Source organism: Natator depressus, chromosome 9 (assembly GCF_965152275.1).
Source record: "Natator depressus isolate rNatDep1 chromosome 9, rNatDep2.hap1, whole genome shotgun sequence".
Lineage (NCBI taxonomy): Eukaryota > Metazoa > Chordata > Testudines > Cheloniidae > Natator > Natator depressus.
In genome coordinates this window covers 96,153,612-96,171,732 of record NC_134242.1, presented here as the reverse complement: position 1 = coordinate 96,171,732, position 18,121 = coordinate 96,153,612, and the positions used below count along the sequence as shown (strand labels likewise).

At 41.9% G+C, this 18,121-nt stretch overlaps 1 protein-coding gene across 1 annotated transcript in view; it reads left to right on the top strand.

The window, feature by feature from the left end:
• The first annotated feature begins 328 nt into the window (after positions 1 to 328).
• Positions 329 to 18,121, top strand: part of LOC141993250 (transmembrane 9 superfamily member 2-like) — a 41,616-nt gene continuing 23,823 nt past the window's right edge. The window contains exons 1-9 of the mRNA XM_074962695.1: positions 329 to 671; positions 2,877 to 2,944; positions 4,353 to 4,446; positions 5,517 to 5,644; positions 5,896 to 6,025; positions 12,227 to 12,354; positions 14,010 to 14,121; positions 16,696 to 16,772; positions 17,669 to 17,777. Coding sequence (XP_074818796.1) covers positions 369 to 671; positions 2,877 to 2,944; positions 4,353 to 4,446; positions 5,517 to 5,644; positions 5,896 to 6,025; positions 12,227 to 12,354; positions 14,010 to 14,121; positions 16,696 to 16,772; positions 17,669 to 17,777 — 1,149 coding nt within the window. The 5' untranslated portion in view covers positions 329 to 368. The remainder of the gene's footprint in view (positions 672 to 2,876; positions 2,945 to 4,352; positions 4,447 to 5,516; positions 5,645 to 5,895; positions 6,026 to 12,226; positions 12,355 to 14,009; positions 14,122 to 16,695; positions 16,773 to 17,668; positions 17,778 to 18,121) is intronic.

The window sequence follows — 18,121 nt, the reverse complement described above, 5'->3', positions numbered from 1 at the left end:
AGGACAGAACTGAGGCGACGGTGCCCTAGGGCCATGGGATTGTGAGCCCAGAAATGAGGAGATGGTGCTGTAGGAGTCTCTGGGGATGTGAGGGCAGAGGTGAGAGAGGAAGGTGCACTGGGGATGCAAGGACCCTGTTGAGGCTATTCTTTGGGCTGGGGGGTGGAAGGGAAGCGAATGGGGACATGGACAGAGCCCACAGCCATTGCCTTTGGCATTCACCTCCCCTTCCCCCCCAGCTTAGAGGAAGGTATCAGGCAACCACCTGAGGAGGCGCTTGACGTCATAACGGGTGGGCGGGGCCATTGTTCCTTCTTCTCGCCTGAGGCACGGGGTCGCCCCCACGGATTACCCTGCCCGCATTCAAGATGGCGCCCGGGGCCTCATCATCTGGTGCCGTGGCAGGAGGCCGAGGCGCGCAGGCGCCGGGTAGCGCGATTGTGACGCCGCCCGGCCAGGCGCTGAGCTCGGCCCCTGCGCTGGAGCTGGGTGCAGCTTCGTCGGGTCCCGCCTCGGGCTTTCCTCCCTTCCCCGCAGGCGGGACGATGAGGCTGCTGGCTGCCGGGATCCTGCTGCTGGGCTGCTCGGCTCCTCTCTGCGCCGCCTTCTACCTGCCCGGCTTGGCTCCCGTCAGCTTCTGCGAGCCCGCCAAGGAGAGCGAGAGCTGCCAGGTGAGAGCGGCCCGCGGGGAGCCCTGCGTGGGCGCCCGCGGCTGCCAGGCTGGGCCGGGCTCCTGGGCTCGGCGCTGCTGGGGGTGGGCATCGCTTGTCAGGGGACGCTGGGGAGCCCTGCGGGTGGGGCTCCTGGCTTGAGGCACCCTGCGAAGGGCTGGGGGGCAGGGGGGCTCTTGTAGGGCGGCCCCCGGCTGGGTGCGGAGTAGGGCCCATATTGGGGGGGGTGGTTTGTAGGGGGCGCGTCGTTGGGTGCGGAGCAGGGTCCTGTGTGGATGGGATGAGAGGATTTGTAGGGGCTTCTTGGTGACTGTAAAGTAGGGCCCTGTGGCTGGGGTATGTGTGGGTGGGAGGGCTGTAGGGGGTGCCCAGCTGGGAATGGAGTAGGGCACATAAGGGAGGGGGGTGATGACCCTTTCTCAGTGGTCAAATTTAGGGATCTTTGGGGCAGTCCCTTCATGGGGCAGCAAGTGGCTGTGGTGGGAGGAGAGAGCCCCACCCCTTTCACACCCAGTTCTCTCTTTCTTGTGGTGAGGTTTTTAGGACGGGGATACATCCCATGGCTTTTAGCATCTCTGGTGCGGATAAGGTGTTGAACCTGCCTGTCAGCCCTGGCCAGGTGCTAAGTGAGAGCAAGCTGCTTCTCAGAGGAACAGTGGATCTGTCATACAATGCAGCTTTTCTTTGAATAGCATACTGTACGTAGAACACCATGAGGGCTAAATTAGCTGTTATCATGCAGGAAAAAGATCTTGAAGTTCGTGTGGATAGTTCTCTGAAAATATCTAATCAATGTGCAGCAGTAGTCAAAAAGAGCTAACAATGTTAGGAATCATTAGAGAAAGGCTAGGTAATAAGACAGAAAATATTATCAGGACATTTTATAAATCCATGGTATGCCCACACTTTGAACACTGCATGCAGTTCTGGTCACCCCATCTCAAAAAAGATATATTAAAATTGGAAAAGGTACAGAGAAGGGCGACAAAAAAGATTGAGCATGTAACAGCTTCCGTATGAGGAGAGATTAGAAAGACTGGGACTGTTCAGCTTTGATGACTAAGGGGGAATATGATAGAAGTCTATAAAATCATGAATGGTGTAACAAAAGTGAATAAGGAAGTGTTATTTACCCCTTCATGGAACAGAAGAACCAGGGGTCACCCACCGAAATTTATAGGTAGCAGGTTTAAAACAAAATAAAGGATGTACTTGTTTACCCAACACACAGTCAGCCTGAGGAACTCATTGCCAGGCTATATTGTGAATACCAAAATTATAACTGGGTTCAAAATAAATTAGATAGGTTCATGGCTATTATCCAAGATGATCAGGGATGCACACCATGCTCTAAGCCTCAAACTGCCAGAAGCTGGGACTGGGCCGCAGGAGATGGATCACTTGATAATTGCACTGTTCTGTTCATTCCCTTTTAAGGCTTTGGCATTGGCCACTGTGGAAGACAGGATAGTGGGCTAGGTGGACGATTAGTCTGAGTTTCTGGGAACACTTTAAAACCAGGTGTTATCACACATTTGTGTGCATGATAAACTTTTTTTTAAAATGTTTCTAACCATTTGTTAGGTGCCCAGAAATCCTCTTGCTTCAAACTTGTCACCTATGGAAACTTGGCGGAGGGGCAAGACTGCTTGTGCATTATGATGTTGTGTCTTACTGCCATTGAGCCCTTCAAACAACATGCTGGTTTCTGCTGTCATTAGAGACCATATGGTGCTGAAAAATTGTCAGTTTCTTTTGTGATGTGGTGCCATAAAAATGTGAGAACTTCCTGCTCAGTTCTGCAAAGTGGGCAGTCTACTAGAAAACCTGATACCTGTCTTTCAGTCAGTGGTGCGGCTGGGCTATGCTAGCAGCCTGGTAAGTGCTAATGTAGCTAGAGCTAGAGAGTTTTTAACCACTGTTTTTTAAAACCTGAGTTTTGTCTGCACTGGTGTTTACACAAGTGACTAGTGCTAGCTATTATGCTACTACTGGAAAACAGGTGCAAAGATTTTTAGTCTAGTCAAGGCCTTTAATGTAAGTCTTCCTAGCACTGCACAGCAAAATGTAAAGGATAAAAAAATGAGTCTTTCTAAACTTGGAATGGGTTTAACTAGTTTAAGATACTTCTCACATGGGTAAAAGCCCTGTTGCCTTTTCTTGTATTACACTGTATGTTACTTACATACTTTTTCATTCTTTTAGTCAAAAATTGAGCTCTTTGTGAATAGACTGGACTCAGTAGAATCAGTTCTACCTTATGAATATGATGCGTAAGTACATTATAGTACGATTCTAGAGTGTTTGAAAGTATGTTTTCTATCCTCGCCTTTATTTTTGTATAAACTAAAGTAATGTGATTTGTAACTTGATACAATATGTTGAAAGGACTGTCAGACACTTGCTAGCTGGAGGAATAAGCCTACTACTCAGATAGGTATGAAAGATGACAATTGGTAGGGTTATCAGTTATAAGGGTTCACTAGCTATGTCCTGCTAAGTTATTCAATCCCTATACTATTGGGAAAGAGGGGAAGTTGCTGGGTTTTCTATTGGGGTTTTGTCCTTGGGTCCTGCTTTGGAGTTCTGTGTAGACATCTATTAGATGGTGGGGTGAATTTCAAATTTATCAGCTATCTGCTGTAAGACCAGAGGTTTCTGTCTCTTTTCTCCCAGTGCCTCCTGGTTGCTGTGAAGAGGAAGGAGGCATTCTTTACTTTCATTACTCTTACGCCCCCCAGCCTCTGTTTTTAGTTTTTTGGGGGTATTTTTTGGTCCTTTTCTCTCAAGAATGTCACTGCCTGCCTTTGCTTGTAGCTTTGCCAAGTAGAAGTGAGAAATTTGTGCGATTCTTAAATTTTACTGCTGAACGCACTGGGGAATAACAAGTGGTACTCTTGTAAACTTTACTATGCTCTTCCTTGGAAAAGCAATGAATAGCTGCAGAGATACTGGAGGCTGGCTCAGTAAGACGACAGTACAGGTGTTGCATTAAATGCTGTAGAAATTGATGGCCTCGGCTCACACACTGGTTAGGAAAAGCTTCTTATTCACTAGTTTCAAGTGTGTTTTTATAACATAGATGTACCCACAGAGATCGTGAATAGTTATATTTCCCTACCGTCAGCTGTTTCAAGTAAAGTAGAACTTCTGGACAGGTGAATGGATCTTTTTTGCATACTGGGATAAAAGCCATCAGATTTGTCCCTCTATAGAATATACACACTTGCCATGTTAATTATTTTCCATCTGTAAGGAATCTTCTTTTTTTTTTTTTTTTTTAAATCGTTCTTCATTTGGCATTATGTCATGGAAGGAACATGAATAGTGCTTTGTATGATTTTCTTACTACTTTTAGCCTGAAACTTATCTTACTTAAATTGCAGTTTGAAAATGGAACTTTGACTACAATCTTACAGTATATATTTTAAACAATATTGCTTGAACTATGGAGTGCGTTGGTGACTGATTAAAAAAGTTACTTTGTGCAGTGAATTGTACCTAATCTGTCTGCATTTGGAGTCAGACTTTCAATGGTATATTAAGGATTGTTGGTTTAAAAAAAAAAAAAACCTCATGAAAACTCCTGTATCAAGGACATAGCTTAACAAATTGATTTATTTTGAAACTGTAAATTTCAGCCTAAAATGTATTAATATTAAAGACTCTAATTTTTTTCAGTTTTGACTTCTGTCAAGATGAGATAGAAAAAAGACCTTCCGAAAATCTTGGACAAATCCTGTTTGGAGAAAGAATAGCATCATCACCATATAAGGTTATTCTAGCCATCCAAAGTTATTCTGGTTACACTTGATAATTACAGTCTTAAAAAAAATCTCTCCTTCAATAATAATCCGATGATAGAAAGCAAGGAGATGATAACTAAGGATTTTGTACTATCACTATAAATCAGTATCTTGGTCATTGTTAACTTAGTGCATGGGAATTAAGAATTCCATCCTAACCTGCTAACACATTTTTTCCAAGAGTATTTAACTGTATATATTACAGAGATTATTCAAGTACACATGTGCAAAATTTTGGGCAACCTATTATGGAGGTTAGTTTGGTCCTCAGTATAGTTACCCTTACACACACAATTTGGTAGAGCTATTGGTGTGATGTGGCAATATTAAAAATGGCCCACAAGCCATTCAGAATACTTGTGAGAAGTAACTTTCTCTCACTCTTAGGGCTTGTATATCCTAGGATTTTTAATTGTGTTGTAACGTGTTAACTAACACAACTATAAATTCTAACCACACTGTAAAACCAGATTAGAAATATAAATGTGTGAAAACACTTCCTTAATGGCAAAGTGCACTTCAGCAGGAAATGTCTGCTGTGCTGCTGAAATTTGCCAGCATTGCCTCATGGTTTGTCGTCATGCTCTATAGCAGCTGAAATTAAACCATAGTATACAAAAGGGGCATTGTTGGCAACATGGGTAATTGCATGATGCACTGTGCTAAGCAAAGCTAATGTGATTGCTCTCTTTACTGGTGCAATACTTTATCAATTTGCAAGGTGGATTATTTTTAAAAACCTTATGGTTAACATTTCAAATAGTTGTTTACTTGGAGTATTCTAATTGTTGTAGAGATTTATGTGCTTTTAGGAGTGTACAGATGAAATATTTTGCATAGGTTGTACATAAGCATTGGTTCTCAAACTGAGTTGAAACTACTGATATGAAACAAACTTTGGCTTCAAGAATTCTTTTTAGTGGGATCGGCTAGGATCTAGATTAAAAATAGACTTTGATTGAAAAATAATGGCTTTTTAAAAAGGTACTTTAGGAGCAAAATTTTAAAATTGCTCTGTGTGTGTGTGTTTTGGTAACAGTTTACGTTTAACAAAGCGGAAACCTGCAAGATAGCTTGTACAAAATCATATGACCCAGAAAAAAGTGATGACAAAAATAAACTGGCTTTTTTGAAGAAAGGAATGCAGTTGAATTATCAACATCACTGGTGAGTTCAGACATATCCTGTTTTGAACTGTGAACAGCAAAATGAAAATTAGCATAATGTAATGAGTTGTTCTGAGAGGTGACACTTTTTCATCTTTCTTCTCTCCAGTAATTGTCCTGTAACATATTATTCTTTGAGACCTAACTAAAATCCTGTTTCATATTTGCATATGAAATATAACTTAAAAATAACGGAATAATTAGATAATATTTCTTACTAAGGAGTTGCCTGTTTAAAATTTCTTTGCCTAGGATTATTGATAATATGCCTGTAACATGGTGTTATCAAGTGGAAGATGAACACAAGTACTGTAATCCGGGATTTCCAATAGGATGTTTTATTACTACAGATGGCAGAGTTAAAGATGCTTGCGTTCTTGATGTAAGTGGTGAGAGCTTATTTCTTTAATATGGCCAGATATGGGTCTAGCTACAAAGCTGTAGTGTTTGGGTCATGTCCTCATAAGTCTTTGTCATGTTTTTTTGTTTTTAATAAATAACTGTGTGCTTACAGAGTGTGAAACAGGCTTGATATACAAAACACAAATATAGTTAAATAAGATCTACAGTATGTCCATTGACAAAGGTAAGCACACCTATATGTAATCAAACGTTCCTCATTTATATACATGATGTGATTGTCTGCTGCAGCTTGTAGTAAACGCTATAGTTAAGGGTGCAAAATACCTTCATACATAAATTCCTGGTATAGCATGGGTTTAAACTTTCTGAAATTTTCGGACGAAACTTCATGTTTAGGCTCTGGCTGAGGGGAATTTTTAATCAAGTTTGGGCAAAATCTGTGCAGATTTTCAAGTTCCGTAAGGGTGGAAAAACATTCTCTCTTCTGACAAAGTCAATGCCATATCTCCTCTGCCACTTCCCTAACTCAGAAGCAGTAGTGCTTTGAAACCTGAGCCCAGATCCTGCTCCATGCAGGCAAATCCCTGCATTCATGCAGAACCCCACTGACTTTAATGGGGCTCATGCTGCATGCAGCTTATTGCAAGATCTTACTAGGAATGAAACCTTCTAGAAAACACCAAGAAACAGGTACTGATGTGTTTGTTGACAAATGTGTAACACTCAAAAATGGCAGTTAAATATACGTAGTTTATTCAGAATTGTGGAAAGACTTGTCAAACCCTGCTTTGATGGAGAAAATAATTGTTAGCAGCAAGTGTGTTTAGTACTCCTGGTGGAATTCAACACCAAAAAATTAAATTCTGCACACAATATTTTAAAATTCTGGGAATTTATTTAAACTACCATACAATGGATGGAGAATGGGAGTGGGAAGCATTGGAGAAAATCCCCAAACCCCCTTTGTCTATTAATAATAATAATGTAGCTAGGTTTGATCCTTTATTTCTAGTTATTAGTCAACAAATATATGTAGCCATATGCTCAGTATTACATCATAGGCCACTAAAGAGTAAGTGAGGGCTGGGGTATCAAACTCACAGTTTATATTGGCTACTGACTATCTCCAGAAAGGTCAGTAGTAAACAGTTCATGGAACACATTTTGACTGGAAAAAGTTTGTCTGAAAATTTAGACCAGTTCTAATAATTGAAGCACCATAAGCATTTATAAGGCTACACTGTCATTTACAATGTCTCCTTTACACCACTCTGGCAGGGTAAAGGAGCTTTAAAACTTTTACACTTGTTTTATGCTTCTGGGGAGATTCACTAAGAATGGGAACAATTCACTAACAGCAATGGAAACAACTTAGCAAGCAGGCTGCTACATTATTACTCCTGGGGGAATTCTGTCCCCCAAAAATAAAGTATGCAACAAAAAATTAAAAATTCTGCGCACAATATTTTAAAATTCTGCATATTTTATTTGTCAAAATAACACCATATAATCACATCAAAATTATTTTTTGTAATTTATTTCAAAATACCTGTCAACAAGTATGTCTGTAATGATTCATAGAAAAGATTCAGAAAATGTTTTTTTGACAAATTCCTTACTAGGCATATTAATACAGAACTCTGAGTAATAATTCATTTAAACTACAATACACAGCTGTATTTCCCGCACCCATCAGAAGCAGTGCAAAGGATTGGGGGATTCAGGGGTAATGGAGGAGCTGAGGAAGAGGGAAGTAATTGCTCGGAAGGAGCCTGGGTTTGAACTTGGAGGGTTGTTGGGTATGGGTGGGAAAAGTACAGAACAGTGGGTTTTCTGTTTTGTTTTGGGTTTTTTTGTTTTTTTTATGGGGCGGGGAGGGACTGTTAGGGAGCTTTCCCCATGCAGACCTTGGCTGACCCCTAGCCTCTCCCATTCAATCAGGCACATCTGCCCTGTCCCCATGTGTCCCTGCACTGCCATGTGTCCTGCACCCGCTGTCCACATGGGTCCCTACATCCCCACTCAGACACCCACTCCCACCATCCAGTCCTGCCCCTCCCTCCCATCCCCATGTGTCTGTTCCCCCACTCAGCCGTTCCCCTGTCTGTATGTGGCCTGCATCCCCTCCCCGTGTGTCTGTGCCCGCACTCAGCCACCCACTTCCTGCTGTAGCTCGGCACCGCCTTCCCCTCTGCTCACATGGCCCTGCACCTCCCTCCTATCTGTGGCCCTGTGCCTCCATTCCCATTCAGCCCCTGCCCCAGTATGTCCTCCCCCACTAGCCCTTATGAGCCCCTGTCTGACCCCCCAGCAACCCCACTCTCTGTCCCGTGTCGTCATCCCCCTCCCCCCCCCCAATAGCCCTTCTCTCCTGACTGGGCCTGCTGCTAGGAAGGCTCTGCATGTTCTTTCTCTTCCCTAGCTGTCTGGGAGCTGCTGCTCTGTTCTGGCGCCACAGCGACCTCTGGTCTGCAAAATATGGAACTGCAGCAACATTCTAGCAGAAGCTTTTTTTCTGCGCAAAAAAAATAAAAATATGCGTGATTCATTAATTATGCACATGCACAGTCATGCAGAATTCCCCCAGGAGTACATTATGCTCTGCACGAGGGGACAAAGCCTGCCTCACACTTACCTCCAAACATCCCGAAGCCCTGGCCCTCCATGCTGGGCATGTCACAATAGCGAGCTAGAAGGACTGTGTGTGTGTCTGTCTCTCTCTCTCTCATTTGCTCGCATGCATGCACGCCTAGGCCTGCTGCGCCCCCCCCCCCCCCAGTAGTGATTGACATGTCCCCCACACGCATGCATAGTCCCCCCCCACCCACAGGCTGATTTACGTCTGTGCCGGCTGCTGGGGGCAGGGGGCGAGAAACTGCTCTTGCGGCTTCCCTTTACTTCCTCTCAAAGTCATTTTTCTGCAGGGAAGCAAAACAGTCTGTGGATGACATGAATTCTGCGCCCGTGCAGTGGTGCGGTATTCCTCCAGGGGTAGTGTAGGGGAATATTGTAAACTTGATGTCACTTAATGCTGTTATAATAACAGGGTTCATACGTGAATACATCAATAGAACAATATTTTATGGATTAAATATGTACAGTAATAGATCTAATAATTGGCTGGTAAATGCATATTGACTGAATCAAAGATTTCAAGTTGAAAACTCCAAAGCTTAAACTTCTCTGGGTTTTGATACACAAGTACCACATGATTTTCCCAGAGAGATCAGTATGTAATACTAGCCTATTTATAACGTGTACATTTTTGGATAAAGTACTAGCTCTGCTGTACAGTGCTTCTGCAGCAGTGGATGTCATAGCCTGGTAATGTCTGTGTATAGATGAATGGATTAAATATATTTATATGGCATTGTGCCAGAGAACTAACTGTCATATGGGCAAAGAAGAACACAGTAGTTATGCCTATAAGTTTAAATTGCAAAGGTGGTAGAATGCTATGCATCATTCCAGCATATTTTAAAAACACACCAAAATACATATTCCATCTGACCTAAATTTAGAAGCAGTTAATGCATGCGCCCCCCCCTTTTTTAAAAAAAAATTTAAAGAGGGATAATAGAATATGCCAACAGGGCTACTGCACATCTAATTTTTCAGTGCCTCCAAAGCCCTTAATTTAGAATACTTAAACTGCACAAAATGCCAAAGAAAACAAACCAGTGACTAAATACATAGTTACTGGAGAGTTGTAGCAAAATGTTCGAAAACTAGCACTATGCCAATAATGCAAGGATTTTGATCACTGGGGAAGGAAAAGACTCCAGAGTCACTGGATCTTAGAGGATAAGATATTTCAACACTAGAACTCCCCAATGTTACTTTTGTTGGAATCCTGGAAGAATACTGATCTGAGTGCTTTCAGAACAATGACAGATTAATCTGCAGCAAAGTATGAGAGGAAGAGGGCATTTTTACTGGAAAATTCAGGTAATGTTTCTGGGTGCAGGGCACATTACTAAGAATAATTGAAATGCTGGGGAAGTGGGTTGGAGTGAGATGGAAGTGTTTTTGAAGGCGTTTTGAAACTGAGGCTAACTGTTAGTTTCACTAACACTTTCTGGGACAAGCTATTAGCAAACAAACCTCTTTTGGGGAAAAAATGTGGAATGGGGGCAGAAAGGAAAGTTCAATCAGACTTAGTTATGTTAGGCTTTGTCTACATAGTAAACTTCATTGTTGTGATTTATTGTGATTGCTCCTGGAGCTGCAATGATGGAAGCTATAGAATAGAGGGGACTCAGTATGGGGTTTTAAAAAAAGTCGCTGCATTGTTATTACCAGTGGCTAATTATGGCTACAGAATTAGGTGTTTTGATATGCACTGCAGCTTCCATCATGGCTATTGCCAGTGGAAATGCACCAGTCGTGATTAATGATCAGAAAGTTTGCTAGTGTAAATTTAACATCACCTCTGGATCGGTCATCTGAGGAAATTGAATAATAGATCTAAAATATTTTAGTAATTTATTTAAACTACAATACAATGGATGGAGAATGGGAGTGGGGAGCATTGGAGGAAATCACCAAACCCCCTTTGTCTAATAGTAATGTAGCTAGTATGGACCCTTTACTTCTAGTTATTAGTCAACAAATATATGCAGCCATATGCTCAGTATTACATGATAGGCAACTGAAGAGCAAGTGAGGGCTGGGGACTCAAACTCACAATTTATACTGGCTACTGAGCATCTCCAGAAAGGTCAGTAGTAAACAGTTCATGGAACACATTATGATAGGAAATTTTTTCAGTCCAAAAATTTAGACCAGTTCTAATCACTAAAGCATTTAGTCACTAAGCATTTATAAGGCCAAGTTGTCCTTTATGATAAGGCTCCCTTACATCACTCTAGCAGGGTAAAGGAGCCTTAAAATTTTTACAACTGTTTTATACTCCTGGGGGAATTCACTCAGAACAATGGGAACAATTAACTAAGCAGGCAGGCTACTACATTTTGCTCTGTCTGAGGGAACAGAGCCTGTCCCATGTCTGCCTTTTCAGAAACAGACCAAAGTCCTGCCCCTCCACGCCAAGCGTGCTGCAGTGGCGAACGAGAGGGGCAGAATGTGTCTGTCTGTCTCTCTCACACGCGCATGACTACCTAGGTCCCCCCGGTGGTGATTTATGTCTCTACTGGCTGCTCTGGGTACCCAAACCAACCTGCCTGCCCTGCCAGGGAGGGGGTGCATGACCGCTTTTGCAGGTTCCCTTTGCTTTCCTGTCAGAAGTCATTTTTCTGTGGGGAAGCAAAGAAATCTGCAGGGGCCATGAATTCTGCACAAGCATAGTGATGCAGAATTCCCCCAGGAGTAATAGACTATTCAGCTGAAGAACCACATGTTAGGTTAGAGATAGTACTCACATCTCTATGCTCTAGCCCAGTGGTCCCCAAACTTTTGGGGGTCACTGCCCCCTCCCTATCTGCATCCCACCGTGGCCAGGAGCAGGACTGTGGCTTGTGGTGGGAGGATGACTCGGACAGGAGTAAGGGGGCTGAGGCTAGGGTCACAGCTGGGGGTAGGTCTGGGGCAAGGAGTGGGACTGGGGACGGAGCCATGGCCAGGGGCTGAGGCTGGGGGTGGGAATGGAGTTGCAGTGTCGCTGCAGTGGGGACCGACAGCCGGGTCCGCGGCCAGGTGTGGAGCTGCGCCAAGGCTGGAGTTGGGCCAGGGGTGGGGCTGGGAGCCAGGGACTGGAGCAGAGCTGGGGGCGGCGGAAGGGGCTGGGTGGTGTTCCCTCCCCATCCCCCATGGGGGCTGGCCTGGGCCCCACTGTACGCCCCCCCCCCAGGTTCCTCCATGCCCCCAGGGGGCATACCCCACAGTTTGGGGGACCTCTGCTGTAGCCATTAGAGGGGGGACAAAGAGCTACAGTTAGTGTGGGTTACATGGAGATAACAGAGGGAGTAGACTTTTAAATCTAGACTGGAGTGTCTTATGATGACCTTGCAAGACTGATGTAGACTGTTTTAAACCTTGTGGAATGCAAAGTTTATTCATTACTGTTATTTTCTTTGCTTTTTGTAGGTTTGTTATCTTTCTAATGTCTATTTTGAGAATATACAAAATACTGCTCATTCCTCCACCCCTTCTGTGTCTCCCCCCCAGACCCCAGTATTCTTTTATTTTGGAGTACTTGGATCTTTGACTACAGTATGACCTCTCCACTGGAAATGTTTTTCAAACATGTAATATTTTGCAGTCTCAGTTTCACAAGAGGGACACCTTCTACCTCTTCAACCATGTTGACATTACAATCATGTACCATAGCGGGAAAGATGAAAGCTGGCCTGGAGCAAGACTGGTAATGGCAAGACTGGATCCAAAAAGGTAATTACTAGTACACACCATTTTAATATGCTTCAGTGTCTTCAACCATGGGTAGCGAAACTAGAAATTACAGTTGAAATAAAACAATTTCAGTTTTTCTGAAGAAATGTCTGTGCTCTGTTGACTATTGTAAATCTTTGAATACATTGATGTATCTTCCTGACTTTACTTTTTGAAAGTAAAAATGAATGGTGTGGAGAAAGTGAATAGGTAAGTGTTATTTACCCCTTCACAGAACACACGAACCCAGAGGGTCATCTAATTACATTAATAGTCAGCAGGTTTAAAACAAAAGGAAGTATTCTTCATATGACATACAGTCACTCTGTGGAACCCATTGGTTAAGGCTAAAACTGTAACTGGGTCAAAAAAGAATTTAAATAAGTTCATGGAGGATAGGTCCATCAATGGCTATTATCCAAGATGGTCAGGGATGCAACCCTACGCCTTGGGTGTCCCTAGGCCTCCGACTGCCAGATTCTGGGACTGGATGATAGGGGGTGGGTGTATCACTTGATGATTTCCCTGTTCTGTTCTTTTCCTTTGAAGCTTCTGGCATTGGCCATTATTGGAAGACAGGATAGTGGACTAGATAGACCACTGGTCTGATCCTTTATGGCCATTCTTATGTTTAGTGGTAATAAAACTGACTCATTAACACTCAAAAGCCACTATTCAATGCCTTCATTGTATTTCAGCTTTCTCTTCATGTCAGTTTTGGCTACAGGGCTATGCAAGAATGTTGAATGATGGGGAGATGTATTTTCCTATTATCCGCATAATCAGAAATGGCTGAACCATGTTTGCTCTAACTTTCTAAAGCAGGGGTGGGCAAACTATGGCCTGTGGGCCACATCCGGCCTGTCAGACCTTTTTGATCCAGCCCTCAGCTCCCCCCTCCTGCCCTCCGAACCCCTTGATCCCAACCCAGAGCCCCCTCTTGTACTCCAAACCCCTCATCCCCAGCCCTACCCCAGAGCCTGCACTTCCAGCCAGATCCCTCAGCCCCGTGGCCCAACAGCCTGCCCCGTCTCTGATACTCCTCCTGCCCTCCAGACCCATTGGTCCCAGCCCGGAACGCCCTCCTGCACTTCAAACCCCTCAGCTCAGGCCCCACCCCAGAGCCCACAGCCGGAGCACTTACACCCCTCCCCTGTACCCCAACCCCCAGTCCGGAGCCCCCTCCTGTTCTCCGGAGCCCTTGGTCCCAGCCCCACCCCAGAGCCCGCACCCCCAGCCGGAAACATCACCTCCCCCCCAGAACCCCAACCCCTAGCCTAGAGCCCCCTCCCGCACACTGAACTCCTCATTTCTGGCCCCACCCCAGAGTCCTCACCCCCCAGCCAGAGCCCTTATCCACTCCTGTACCCGTACCCAATTTTGTGAGCATTCATGGCCCGCCATACAATTTCCATACCCTGATGTGGCCCTCAGGCCAAAAAGTTTGCCCACCCCTGTTCTAAAACCTCAAACCAAACTCTTCACATGTTCAGAGGTGAAGTCCATTTTGATGGTGGGAACAGGAAGGCCTTTTCTCAATAAAGAAATTGTAAGACTGGTGGGAAAAGATACAAAAAAAGTAGATAATAATTTTGAAGAAGTTCTCTACCCAATACAGCAGGTATGAATCTTATTTAAAATTTCTGTCTTGCTAGCTACAAACATACAGATAAAAACAATTTAAATTGTGGAGGTCCCCCTATGGAGATTCCTGGTAAATTCACAAACAAACTGGATTTGATCTACACTTATTCTGTGAAATTTGAAGTAAGTATTATTAATGTTTTAGTAACAAATCTCCTAAATTGTTTGGATCCAGGTTCTTTCTGGCAGTTATGTATTTATTCAGTATAAATGTTTTCACTGTTTTAATACAGTTTTATGAATATTAATGTGTCTGAGGAACAACTTGGGAATGTAAGCAGTTTTGTAGGTAAAAATATGAAACATCCAGTCCCAAAGTTCAGAATGCAGTAGGAGAGCACTGTGAAAAATGACTTCTAGAAGCAAATTTCTCTGTTTACAAGTAAAAAGAGGGCTTTAACTACCAGCTCTGAGTTTGAAAGCCACGCAGGGTTTTTCTGTGATCATGTGTCACCAGTAATGAAAATATTACAGGTTAAATTATGCTTTCAGTTACAACAGAGCAATCCAGCTGTCCTCAAATTCTAATCTGCAAGTGGAACTTTACCTGTCTTTCTGATGGTTAAAAAGGAAATGAAATCCAGATCACTCTTCTGTAGCTTCATTGGTCTTCAGTGTTAACAGCAGTAAAATTAAGTAAAACTTAGATTTGGCATTAAAGTTTGCAGATCTGGCTCTAAACACAGGGAACAGAGCTATTGGTTCATGTAACTCTTCTACATAGTCACTGTTCACAGTGGATTGCTAATTTAAGCAACCCTCATATTGGAGAGAATATATTTATAGATAAACTTTCTTAGAGACATTTTTGATTTTATAATTTACCTATTTTAATGAATGAGTTTATAGTGAGCATATTTTTTTTAGTTCTTGTCAACTGAGTTGCTGTCCATCTGATTTGAAAGTGTCTTCGTTATAATTTTACCCAGACACTTGCAAGCACTAAATTAACTACTGGATTAGTGGCTTTGAAAACAGTCCTTATTTCACCTAATACATCACAGGCAGTAAGTAGTAAATCGTACTTGTGAATGTGTTTTTTACCCTAATCTGAAAAGTAACCTCTTATGGGTGTGAGGATAGTTCAGTTTCCCTGTTGCTTCAAAAATTGGTACCCCTGTTCAGCCTACCTTAAAAAGTGGCAATTATGGTTTGTTTTTGTGATGTAAGACACCTGTCTACTAGGAATTGGACTGAGAGCACTCGTTCATTTTTGCGAAGACAGCCATACAGCTGTCATACGATAATAGCTTTCACTATCCACCCATCTGAAGTTAACTTGAGCCTACCTTGAGGTTATAGAATATAGAGCCTTGCACTTTTCCCTTGAGCTATCCAGTCCTCCTTAGACTTGCCAATTTTACTACATGGATGAACCTCCTGTCTATTAACATATGTTTAAATCTTGAGGATAAATTGCAATTTATCATGTCAATGTTGTTCAGTAATTTACAAAATGCATTATGCATTTGGGACACTTGTTTTTTCAGCAAGAGTCGATAATTCCTGCTAGTTTAGGTATTTCCAGCAGATGTCACTATTTACATCTTAAATATCAGGTACACTTAAAATTGACTCTCTGCAGTTTGCTGCCTTTAAACTTTACTTTAGATATAGTCAGAATGCATTTTTCTAAGGAAAAAATGCAATTATTTATTTAAAATATAAAATTAATAAACCAGTAAAGTCAGTAGTGGCTGTTTTATGGATCCAGGACATTTACTTCTAAAACTAAGTAAACTAAGCCCATATCTTAAATAGTAATAGCTTTATGATTTGTTATCGCACCTGCATTGTTTTAGTTTGGCCACTGTTTTATCAGTCTGATTTTGCAGTCTGCACACTGAAGAGACAGAAATCTGCTCTCTGTTCTACAGCAGCTGACTTTTGGTAGTGAGGCCATGATAGACTGACATCTTGACCCATTTTGAAGGGTCGGGCTTTCAGACCTGTGCATGTGCAAAAATATACACATTTGTGCACTTGCTGTTTGCATACAGCGCATACAAAAGTTCAACTGGATGCCAAAATAGTAAATTGCACATCGTTTTCTGAAAATCTGATCCAGTGAATCATGATCCATTTACCAAATTGTGGGATGGTAACTTCACAGAATAGAAAAAAGAAAAGGAGTACTTGTGGCACCTTAGAGACTAACCAGTTTATTTGAGCATGAGCTTTCGTGAGCTACAGCTCACTTCATCGGATGCATCCGATGAAGTGAGCTGTAGCTCACGAAAGCTCATGCTCAAATAAATTGGTTAGTCTCTAAGGTGCCACAAGTACTCCTTTTCTTTTTTCTTTTTACGAATACAGACTAACACGGCTGTTACTCTGAAACCGTTCACAGAATAGCTTGATGAACTGACATGAAGAGGTGAGTTCAATCTTATGTTGTACAGTTTTACTCTGAAGAACACTGATCAATATAAACTGTGCCCAAAAACATTACACATAATTCAAAAATTCCAGGCAATGGACATTATAAAGTAAGTTACAGAGAAGGACAAAGTCATAAAATAAAGCAGTCAGAAGAAGAGATGAAAGAGTATAAGGCAGGGAAAAGACTGTATATAAAATGAAGATTGGAGTCAAGTAGATTATGCATACTCACTAACTTTAGGAAGTGGCATCAAAACCTTTACTCCCCCACAGTCATTTTTTTTGTTTAATCATTTTGTTTCACCTTGTTTATAGGAAAATGATATCAAGTGGGCTTCCAGATGGGACTACATTTTGGAGTCTATGCCACATACCAACATTCAGTGGTTTAGGTAAAATTTTTAATTTATGGAGTGAATAAATCTTGCAGTGAAGCACAAAGATCTTTATCCTTCAGTTTTCAGGATATGTAACTCTTACATGTAAAATTAAGTCCATTAGTTTCCAAGCAAATGAACTTCCTTGTTTCAATACATAAAGCAACTTTTATCAGTCTTGGATCTCTTGGGAGCAGCTAAAGTATTGCATGTCACCAAAGGAATGTGCCATTAGTATCCAAAAGCAAAGTAAAAACATGGAGGTTGCTTTATCATCTTGTTCTGCAGAGCTTTTGGAAGGTTACTGCCCATCGGTTTTCTTACCATTACCATCTGGCTTGCTCTGATTACCAAATAGAGGTTATCTGTATAAGTTTTGTTTTTAATATTAGCTACTGCTGTTAAATACGAAAGATAGTGAGGTTTTTTATGCAAGAGAATGTACCAAAAGATCTATTGTTTATGAATTAATGTATAATTTGTACAGTAAAGAGGAAAATGTGTGCTGTACATAAATGCTAAAAAAGCAATACATGTTGTACATGAAATCTGATATTTAATATGTAACTAATTTGTTTAATGGAATTACATAGATTTGATTGTATTTCATATATATAAAATCCATTTGGCAAAAACCAGTTGGGTTGAGATTCTCTAGTATTCTCTGCTCTTCAGCAGAATGGCTTTGCAGGGGCTTTCCTAGTTTTGTGTTATAGTAGTATGTCCTATTATAGTTTTTTCTGTGTAGGAAAACATTAAAATTTAAAGTACCCGACAGAACTACTTACACACAAACTTGATATCCAAAAATGTGCTTCAGACTTCAGATGTGCACATCTTATGACTATTGTAGTGCATATGCTGAAGTCTGAAAAAGTGGATAGAAACTTTGAATTTTTCTTTATCTACAGCATAATGAATTCCCTCGTAATTGTTCTCTTCTTATCTGGCATGGTGGCTATGATCATACTAAGGACTCTTCATAAAGATATTGCAAGATATAACCAGATTGACTCTTCTGTGAGTAGAACTCTTATGGTTTTTAGATCTCATTTTTTAGGAAGAAAAAATCTATTTAACTACAGTTTTGAATGCAGTCTAGGAGGTCAGTATAAGTAATGTGTAGACATATCAGCTCTTTGAGAGTAATAAATGGCCTTACTAAAATTTCAGCTTCTCCAAAGAAGGGAGTATTTGGTGCAGATATGATTAAGAGGCTCAGTTTCCGACCTCGATTTGACAAACTTTTAATGTGGAAGGATAAACTTCAGGGGTAAGCAAAGGTGAGGTGTGTGTTCTATTCAGATATTTCAAAGAACTTAATGTTGAGTGCCTGTGCACACGCTTGGATGTCTTGTGAGGGA